At 38.7% G+C, this 10,670-nt stretch overlaps 1 protein-coding gene and 1 non-coding gene across 2 annotated transcripts; one reads left to right on the top strand and one right to left on the bottom strand.

Annotated features, from left to right (window-relative positions):
* Positions 1–929: 929 nt before the first annotated feature.
* LOC116717967 (U7 small nuclear RNA) lies at positions 930–986 on the bottom strand. The gene has a single exon (XR_004338856.1). It is a non-coding gene; the product is annotated as a U7 small nuclear RNA (small nuclear RNA).
* Positions 987–4,964: 3,978 nt separating this feature from the next.
* Positions 4,965–10,608, top strand: tpi1b (triosephosphate isomerase 1b). Its single transcript, XM_032559097.1, has 7 exons — positions 4,965–5,171; positions 7,273–7,396; positions 7,474–7,558; positions 8,539–8,671; positions 8,782–8,867; positions 8,950–9,037; positions 9,953–10,608. Exons 1-7 carry the CDS (start codon positions 5,063–5,065, stop codon positions 10,069–10,071), a joined length of 744 nt encoding a protein of 247 aa, XP_032414988.1. The 5' UTR covers positions 4,965–5,062; the 3' UTR covers positions 10,072–10,608.
* The last annotated feature ends 62 nt before the right edge of the window (positions 10,609–10,670 follow it).

Here is a 10,670-nt window from a genome sequence, read left to right on the forward strand (position 1 = left end):
TTTTTAAGCGAAAGGTATGTAAGCCTTCAGGGTATGAATATTACCGGCTGGATGGTGATTGGCTGCTGGAATAGCATGAGAAAGAGGAGGGACCTTTCCTCCATAAGTTACTCGAGTTCATATTTGTTTTTTTGTAAGGTTAAGACAGATATCTGTCATAATTCGTGTCACTTAATCGTGGTAATTAGGTGTTTAAGTCAAATGTTTGTATATGTCAATCAAGTTTATTTGTATAGCACATTTCAGCAGTTCAAAGAGATTTACATCATAAAAACACAAAAAGACAAAAGACTTCACACATTACATTTTGTCAAGTGTCATCGTCACACATCAAAATGATGGTCAATGTTTATATAAAAGACAACCACTTTTTGCCTCATTGTCGGATTATAAATCTACTCTACTCTACTTTAGCAACAATTGACTAACTGTATAGGCAACAAAAAAAATGTTTGAGATTTTTTTAAATATACATGGCCTGGGAAAATGTTTTGTATATTCTCGCACAAATCTAAAGTAGTTTGCATACATTTTTAATGTCGTATTCTTCTGTAAGAAGTTCTTCACTGGGTCCGGTTCTGCCCACAATTATTTTTTTTATTATTAAGGGATTCTGATCGTCACTCCCGCACTTTGTTGTCCTTAAGCCACTTTGTAACTGACTTCATTGCTTCAATACTTCCACATGAGTTGGCATACAAACTGTATGCAGCAAAACCTCCACAAAACATGACGCTTAATATAATGAAGGATATTTCTAAAATGAAATTATTTGTCCCATTAATCAAAATGTATCTATTGATTTTAAAGTTATTATGTCTTCTTTCTCACTTACATCATTGTGGATGTAGTTCCTATTTTTAACTTGAGTCCATTACATAATTTTAATTCGTAGATCATTTACAAAATACTTTAATATTAACAAATATGGGGGCTTCTCATTATGAGAAACCTACTAGACAAATATCTTAAGAGCAAAGATTCCTGTACTAGCCAACTGGTCTAGACACTATTTATAAACGAGACACACACTCTTGCTTATGGTGCAAATTATCAGCTTACTAAATTTAGCAAAACACCATTATCCGAGATACAATGTCATTTAATATGACAAAATTACCGCATGTCTATGATAAACATAATCAAAAGCTGTAATTTAGTCAGTTCAGATGCATCCTGACACGATTTTCTTTGTAGCGCAATGCATCCTGGGTATAGAAAACAAACAGCCGGAATCTACGTATTGTCCAATCGGACGTACAATCGTTGGAAAGGGGCGGGACTAGTTTCATCGCAGCCAATCGAATGACGTTTTATCACATTACTCACAGAGTATTGTTAGGAGTGTCCTATTTGGCATCGTTTATAACAGACATATATAAAGATTCTTTTTATTCTTCTATTATGTCTATGGTTTATAATACTGACTCTCTGCTCTTTGGACTTTTTTTATTCATGACTGTAAACATTAGCAACAGCAGACCTTTATATAAACATTCCTCACCGGATATTATTTGCACCCGTTTATAAGAAATCTCTGAAAACAAACTGAACACTTTAACACATTTCATGTAAATGTATACCAGCTAAATGTCCCTGTAATTATCTTCTCTCTGTTTGTGGTGTGCTTCGGGTTCCAAGCTCCTCTCCTCGGTTTGCGCATAATTCATGCTTTTTAAATAGGTTTCAAAATGTTCGCTTTATTTTTGGTATCCTTGTGCTGTTCATATAATATGAGAATGAAACTGTACTAATACCAGAATAAAGACCTAATGATGCGAGAATAAAGTAGGAACATAACCGCAATAAAATTAAGATAATGTCGTAGTTTTACCAGAAGAAAGTAATTATCATACGGGATTAAAGTCAAATTTATAGAAGAAACTCGCGATTATACGAGAAAAAAAAGTTGTAATTATGCGAAAAAGTCGAAAAGGTACCAGAATAAAGTCGGAATATTCGGACACCCTGGGTGTCGTCTGTCTGTCGGGCTGTGAGTTGAGAGAACTGGAAACTTGAACGTCTAGTTGGGAATATTTTAGCTCTGGTGATGTTTGGTGTAACGCAGCTCCTCTACTTATAATCAGCCTTTTCAATTATTGAACAGTCTCCTGTCATGTTTGAATGAAACATCTGAGAAAATGTTTGTAGCCAGAATAAATTTTATATTTTGGGCATGTTTACACTGTGCTTTCATGTCAGGACAGATTTCTACGTGGCAGATATATTTTACTCAACTGTCTTGATGTTTTGATCAACTCTGATTTATGCGTTTCTACTACACTTCCCAGGATGCAATGGGTAGTTCCTCTGAGTAGAGCACAAAAAAGGCTCAGGATACCAACCCTTCAAAACAAAGAAGACATTTTGAAAGTCTAAGACAATAAAATTAAAATAAAAGATGTATAAAGGGAGTCCTGCTGTGCTAATGTTTGAAGAAACGTTAACCTGCAGTGACTGGTTGAACCAGCAGGGGGCACAGGAGAGCTGAAATCTCTGAAATGTGACTGAAAAAATTTCCGCTCCTGGATTATAAATAAATTAAAGTATTTCATGATGAAAAATTACTTTTACGTCCTGCCTCACCAGTACACTCATCTGTGCAGAATCTGATATGAAATAGTTCTTATGCCACAAAAACCCACATTCACAAAGCAAAATTTTCCACTAAAAATGTATGAACAAGTTTGAACTTAAGACAATAAAATGCTGGCAGATTGTTTGAAACTACATAAAATGAGATAAAGTCAATATTTAATATCTTGGTTCACTTTTTGGATTGACATAAAAATGTAAGTAAGTGGGTTTGGCTGCTCCATTTATGTTTATGATTTAATCTCTGAATGTGATCGGACTTTAGTTCAGGTTGCTAAATGTTAAATAATCAGAGGGGAACTTATGCATAGCTAAAAGAAAAATATCAATTTTCTTTGTTAGGAAACGTTTATGTTCTGTAGATGCTTGCTGTGTTTCCAGTATTTATTAAGATAATTTGTATTGTAGTCAGGTAGGTAGTTATATTTATGCGAGTAACTTTTTTGGTGGAGAAATATATATTTTTAGGAGTATTTTTACTATGCTGTACTTTTGAAATCCCTCAATCAGGAAATTTAACTTTTAAGAGGAGAACTGAAGTCTTCAGACATCTTTGGAGAAAAATCCAGGATTTCCCTGCTGCCAGGTGGAGAACGTTTCCTCGGGATCTCCGGAGTTCCACTTCTGCAAATTAATCTACTCTATATTTTAAAATCCCATCACTGAATATTTTAAAACTCCTTCTGCCTCTTTAAAAATCACTTCCACAAAAGAGGGGGGGAAAAAAGTCCTTTGGCAGCCAATCATAAAGTCCTGAGTCCAGCCACAATCCAGAGTCACTCTCTCCTTCCTCTCTGCAGGATGCTCCCCTTCCTCTCCCTCGCCGCCGTCGTCCTGTCTGCGGGCCGCGCCATGGAGATGGACCAGACCTCCAAGCTGCTGGCGGAGAGCTTGGAGCCGTGCTCAGCCTGCGACCGCGGGAGCACAGCAAGCTCCCGATTTCCATGAGTCATTTATATGAACTAATAAACTGGTTTTAGTAAAATGTTCTTCAAATGACTGGAAATGCATAGTTTTAAGTAGATTTTATTTTAATTTCCAGAGGCGCAGACCCCACTAGGACTGTGTCACTCCCACAGCTGCTTGTGTCTCATTGATGTTAGCAGATGTTGGCAGGTATGATGAGGTCTACAGATTCTGTTTCAAACTGAGTTTATACACCTCTGGAAAAAATAAAGGTTTCTCTGATTTTACTCTTTATAAGTATATGTTTGAGTAAAATGAACATTGTTCTTTTATTCTGTGAATTACTGACAACATGTCTCTTAATTTTGTTTGTGAATGTATTTAAATAAGCAGTTAGATTTAGAAAACCTCACCAACGAATATCTTCTCATGGGTCTTAGACCTGCTGGGGGCTAAGCACCCCTACAGGCCAGATCCTAGAATCGCCCCTGATCTATTTAGTTAGATTTTTACTTATAAAGTTGCTTTTAATAAATAAAAATACTGGAATGTGTCAAAGTTGCGATGACAAAACAGATTATTACTAATAAACTCGCATTTTTTTACTATTTAACTATTTAAACTCTTTGAATGCACGTGTAAGACCTGCTTTTATTTTTATTTCAGCCAGAACCATGCAACTAGTCTCATAGAAAATTATGTTTATGCTTCCAGCTAGCCAAAACGAAAAACATAAAATTGAATATGTGGAATAAATAGGTCATTGTATATTTTAGATCGGGCTTTTGTCTCTTCTTCTTGCTCGATGATCTTGAAACTCATCTTTAAATCAAGTGATAATTCAGCAGTGCGAAATATGAGCACTGTTTTAAAGCTTTTCAGCATTCAGAATACGTAATACAATTCAATGGTGGAAGAACAACGCCCTCTAGCGTCACAATATGGGATATGCCTAAATGAATATTGATAATTTATATTTATTGGCCAGCAGGTGGCAGTGTATGGAGTGACTCATTGGAGTCCAATGATGTTGCATTTGATTGCTTGTTTATTGAAAGATACAACAAAATAAAATCATTCCAGACGTTTGCTCGACATCTTCGAAGCAGCAGATAATAAAACATAAAACCGATGGATGGCTTAAATGCAAGATTTAGACATGTAAGAAAATAGCTGTGACACCGTAGGTACAAAATAAATTTAGTCTGTTAAATTAATTCAGCAGCTACAAACTAGACGCTGTCCTAGTTCCTGGTAATGTGTTTATTTATTGACATGGATTTCTGTAAGAGTTTTGCGACATGATGTTTTCACACAGTACTTGAACGCACCATGACTTTCCCTCTTTCCCCGTCCTCTCCTCTGATCTATGGAGATGCGTTCACGGACGTCCTGTCACACGAACCAATCCCCCGACATGAGAGGAGGAGTCAGGATTTCCGTCTTCATAAATACCCCGAGCTGCCCTCTACCGTTCGCTCTTTCGCCCCAGACAAGGACTGTGCTTTTCAGTCGTCTTTTTCATTTTCACAGTAAAGTCTCGCAAAAAAAATCCGCAAACATGAGCAGGAAATTCTTCGTCGGTGGCAACTGGAAAATGAACGGCGACAAGAAAAGCCTCGGGGAGCTCATCCAGACCCTGAATAGTGGCAAGGTGGACTCCAATGTCGGTACGTGGAGATTTTTGACCACGATTACACAATTTCCTCTTTGGATTTGGACATTTTCCTTTAATTTTAATGTTTGAAGAACCTCGAACGAATTGAATTCGTGTAGCTGGCCAATTTACGTCGGAAACAGCTCGGTCATTCAATGAATCAGTTAAGACTTTTAGCATCACAAATCTCCTCCCCTGTAATATTTTACACTTAATGATAGATAAAGTCTTTGTTTTAGCTTTTCTGGCTCTAGATTAGAGGGTGAAAGTTGTGAGGAGACACTGATGAAGGACAGAGAGCTCCTGCCGTCATGTTGGTGGTGGGTGTGCGCGTGCAGAAGCACGTAGTCCCTATAACTGCCGGGGTGCGTTCAGGTTCAACTGGTGGCTAAAGTCATTTGACATGGATCTTGGCCTTTTAGCTGTAGTCATAGCACCGATAATGCAACAAAAAGCACAGTTACGGGCATTTTAAATAACATAAGTGCTTATATGCTTTCATAGTGGCTACTTTTATACAATTTTGGCCTTCGGATTTTTTTCTTCCCATCGCGACTTGAATGCACCGTCCGCGTTGTTGCTGCCTGCAGTCTGGAGACAAACCAGACAGAGGAACTGAATGTCAGTCAGTCCCTCTTGCAGCTCTACGTTATGCAACTCTATTATTGAGCCCAACAAGCCTCACTCACTCTGCTTGGACTTTGCTCCCCAAATAAATCCAACTTTGCAGAGCCAATCTGTCAAATTTCTATAATTTCCCCCCAAATTATTCTCCTCTCTCTGGTTATTTTTACTCGTTTGACTTTTGAACTCGGGGCTCAAGACCGGTCTTCGACCTGTGCAGAATGCAAACCCGTTGGTGACCTTTTAGAGGCTGAACTCAGACCTTTAATGCAGATGACTCCAGCCCAGGACAAATGACCTTTTACCAAACCAATAATAACATGCAGCGTCTAATATAGATCCTCGTAACCCCAAAGATACAGTTACATTGTGAATGTCAGTGTCTTGACTTTACTGTACTCTGCTTCTCCCATGTTGGCTGCTGCAAGAAAAGTGCTGCAGAGTATCAACTGTATTGTAATCTTTGTTTAAATTTATTTTAATTATCTTAAGCACAACATTAAATTGTTGAAAACTGATGTCCAAAGGCATTGTCACATTTAAAAAATGGTATGAGGGTTTTACATAGTCTCCAGATTGAGATTTAAATATTAATCACTAAATTTCTGTAAGTATTAATACTTGTAAAGCTTTAATAATTTAGTTACTTTTGTTTTTAATTAGAGATATACCAATTTGTCTAAATAAGCCAGCCATCCTTTGCCTTTAATGGACTGCTGACTGATTAAATATGAAAAACTACTCCTGAAAGAACTTCTACAGTTTTTGGTCAATGATTGAATTAACCTTGATGTACTTGGGTAATAAAAAAACAATCCAGTGAAGTTTAGGGGCATACTTTGATTCATAAATAGAGATAATGTTCCTTTATTTTCTGTTGCAATAATAGCTGCTACCTCTGTCAAAGAACCCAAAGCACATTTGACCCACTCTGTAATATATTGTATTAAAAAACACTATTCTTAATCTACAGGTTATCTTCAACATTAAATGAAGACTTATCACCAGTAATGGATGAAAAGATATCCCTCCATGCTATAATTTAATTATTTGAAGTGCATAACACTGTCATGTTTATTTTTTGGACTTAAATTGGTACAAGTTCCCATTTTAATACATTTGATGGGAACGTATGCTCTCTAGCAGATTGGTGCATCTTTAATTTTGATTTTTAAATGCTCATTGCTCAGACAATTATTATTTTTGCATTCATTTTTTTGTAGGATAATGGAAGCAACAAATTGATGTTAGCTAGTGAGAGATTTGGGGTGATCTTGCTTGAGTTGTTGCTCTGCAGACTTCTTAAGAGACATGCAGCTGCTAGCTTGAAATGTTTCCAAACAAATGAAGTTAGCAAGGGAAATGTGTAGGAGAGCCTTTTCTTTTTTTTTAGCCAGGTGATTGGCAGTGCGCAGCAATAGGTAGGGAAGAGCAACAGTGCTACTTGTATTCCATATTATGGATTATAAACGTGTTTTGTGTTTTAACAGAGGTGGTGTGCGGTGCTCCATCCATCTACCTGGACTTCGCCAGGTCCAAACTGGATGCCAAGTTTGGAGTGGCGGCTCAGAACTGCTACAAAGTTTCCAAGGGTGCCTTTACTGGGGAGATTAGGTAAAGAGAAGAAACCAGTTGATTTTCTTCAGCAGAGCTTTAGTTTGGTTTCGTCCTGATCATTTTCCCACCTGCAGCCCTGCGATGATCAAGGACTGCGGCGTGAACTGGGTTATCCTGGGACACTCCGAGCGGCGCCACGTCTTCGGCGAGAGCGACGAGGTAACATGATCATGTCTGACTTGCTCACAGTTTAGACTTGTAACATTTATATTAGAGACTAAAGCTACGTTCACACAGCAGGAAAATGTGACCCAAACTTCCTTTTTTTTCTTTTTTTTTTACCCATATGTGTCCCATATCTGGCTTTTTCACTGCAGTTTGGACGACACAATTCTGATATTTTCACCCCAAAAAAGATCCGATCTGCCCCACTTCCACATGTGGAACTAATTTGGATACGTATCCGATTATGTTCAAAACGTTTGCAGTCTGAACAGTCATTTAATTTAAGAATTCTGCACCAGAAAAGTCTGATGTAAATCAGGATGTAAAAATGGCTCAAAATTATGATTATGAAATAACTCTGTGTCACTAAAGCGGATCAAATCACAATTGGATCACTTTTTGTTCCAAATACACGTCCAAACAGAAATTGCAGTCAAAGCTCCACAAAAGGCAGTTGCTATAAGTTGTGTTTTATTTTAATTTGCTTCCTTTGTCTCGTAATGATTTTGGGATGATTACTGTTGACTCCATTGCTGAATAACTTTGGCTGCTGCGTGCTACTAGCGTTCTTCTTCTGTGCATGCGGGTCGCGTTTTCTGAGAGAAAACCTGCTAAACCTGGTGATGGGGATGCTAGAGCAATCCACCAGCAGCCCGCCAGGTTTTGTGTTTAAAAATTTGTAAAAGTTATAAAAATTCAGATATGCACGAGCAACATCATAATTTGTTCAGTGTGTCAACTGTGTGTTTACTGCCACTGTTACTGCTCTATTAAAAAAGCACATATAAAATAAACAAACAACGCTTAGCCTGGTGGGGGCAAATAAAGCCTGGTGGCCCGCCAGGCTTATTGTACAATGAGGGAAGCCCCGAGGGAAAGACTGCGCAAAAAATTGGAATTGAGCATTAATATCTGCTGTGTGAACATAGCCTAATTCTACTTTCTTTTGTTTTTCTTTTTTCCTGCGTCATTAGCTGATTGGTCAGAAGACTGCTCATGCTCTGGAGAGCGGTCTCGGCGTGATCGCCTGCATCGGCGAGAAGCTGGATGAGAGGGAGGGAGGCATCACAGAGAAGGTGGTGTTTGCCCAGACCAAAGTCATCGCAGGTATGCAGCTTCCAGGACAGAGTCTGAGTGGTGCAACTTGTGTTCAGATAGAGAGGGAGGGTTTGGAAATATGTCTGCTTGCGCAACACCAAGTCTTATCTCATTGACAGACAACGTAAAGGACTGGAGCAAGGTCGTGCTTGCTTATGAGCCTGTGTGGGCTATTGGCACTGGGAAGACTGCGTCTCCCCAGCAGGTAAATATTGGAAAAGCTGAATGTTTCCCCACCGAGGGCCGTGCTGTGTGGCTTCAAACACGATTTCTGTGTGATATCTCAGGCCCAGGAAGTTCATGAGAAACTGAGGGCGTGGCTGAAGACCAACGTGTCTGATGCTGTAGCCAACTCTGTGAGGATCATCTATGGAGGTGAGCTGTCTGAATTATAATTGAAAAAGTTATTGACAAGTTGTGATGTCACACGCGTAAGATTCCGCCCCATCTCCCTGCTGGAGGGCAAAAAGCTGCTTTTTTTGGTTTTAGCTGTCAATATAATGCGTTAAATCTTGAATGTTTGCCTGATATATAAAAGAAAAAAGAACGCTGTGCTTTGCTACTAATTGTCAACACTATAACTAGAAAACTGTGTCTAAGGGTATAGCATTTCACTGGTCAATAAGAAGTTTTAATTTAAAAAAAGAAAAATAGCAGGAGAGGGAAGTTGTAAGTTATGCTAGCTTGACTTTGACAACCTTAACATGTAGATGTGCTGTGGAATTCGATGTGTTTAGATTCAGTTAAAAAAAAAAAAAAGGCGACCAACTCACCAGCTTTCTGACAGATCATCAACACACCTCAGTGTTTTAAATTAGCTAATCAATCACGATCACTTATTAATAATCACAAAATAAACATCAAGCCTGCAAACTGTAACGGACTCAGTAATCTGTTCTTTGTGTGGGAATTCTTTTAGTGTGTGTTTTGAATCTTTATAGACCAGTGGAACTGTTGTCAGTCAGTTGCCATGGCGACAGGTTTGTGTTTAGCGTGGCCGACAGAGAGAGCAAGGAAAAAATAATACGAGTAGTTTTGAGTTGTTGTTCAACAATTTTTCTGCATTATTTTTCCCTTTGCTGTGGATTAAATTAGTAATTCCTCCATCTCCAGGTTTCATTTTGTTAACGGATTTGTTCTACCGCTGCAGCTCTGCTACATATGGAAAGTAAAAGAATCGTCTTTTTGCCCTCCAGCGTTGTGCGTGAAATTTCCGAATGTAAACTATAATAATGTATCTAGGGTAATTGTTGCACATTATCCTCCTCATGCATCAATGCTGCTTCTCAGGTTCAGTAACTGGTGGCACCTGTAAAGAACTGGCCTCCCAGAAGGACGTGGATGGTTTCCTGGTGGGTGGAGCCTCTCTCAAGCCAGAGTTCATCGACATCATCAATGCCAAGGCGTAAAGACCCAACCGGATCGGCTCCCTCAACTCGCAGTGCTTCTTCCCCTCTCTCTCTGTTCGAACCATTTGTGTAATGTCGTCATTCCCTCGGTTTTTGTCCTCCTTTTTTATCTTTTGGTATATTTTCCCATAAAGAAAAAAGGGACAGGCTGACACAGGCACTGGTGCTGCACTGATGAGTCTACTGAGAACGGCCTGCGATCAAACCTGACCTCCACACAAAGTGCTCAAGCTGACTACCAGATGTGGACGCGCGGTCCCCTGCCTTTACTTGAAAGGTTTACGAACTTCTTCTGTAATTGTTTTTAGGATAAATTGTGTCGCAGTTCTTGTCGGTTTGTTTTTACTCTGTCTCTTCGTGTGATTGTGAAGATCTGTGGCTTTTTTCCCTCACGGTAGACGTGCATGATCCTTTTTTTTTTAATCACTCGTTTTGCAGAGAGAAAAGTGTCCATTAACACGTTGGCTGTATTGTGTTATGACCCACAGTTAGAAGGGAAACTATACGGAAATATTCTAATAAACGGTTTCAAGGATACTTCTGTGTCTCTGTTTTGACTTCTACCTTGACTTTATAATTAAATATTTAGAAATTATTAA

The sequence above is a fragment of the Xiphophorus hellerii genome, chromosome 3, assembly GCF_003331165.1.
Source record: "Xiphophorus hellerii strain 12219 chromosome 3, Xiphophorus_hellerii-4.1, whole genome shotgun sequence".
NCBI classification, from domain to species: Eukaryota; Metazoa; Chordata; class Actinopteri; order Cyprinodontiformes; family Poeciliidae; genus Xiphophorus; species Xiphophorus hellerii.

What these genes read in the sequence shown, in the direction of transcription:
- tpi1b (XM_032559097.1), top strand. Translation starts at nt 5,063, where the DNA reads ATGAGCAGGAAATTCTTCGTCGGTGGCAACTGGAAAATGAACGGCGAC. An exon ending in CCAGACCAAAGTCATCGCAG is followed by an intron (nt 8,672 to 8,781) that starts GTATGCAGCTTC and finishes TCTCATTGACAG; the next exon opens with ACAACGTAAAGGACTGGAGC. An exon ending in AGACTGCGTCTCCCCAGCAG is followed by an intron (nt 8,868 to 8,949) that starts GTAAATATTGGA and finishes GTGATATCTCAG; the next exon opens with GCCCAGGAAGTTCATGAGAA.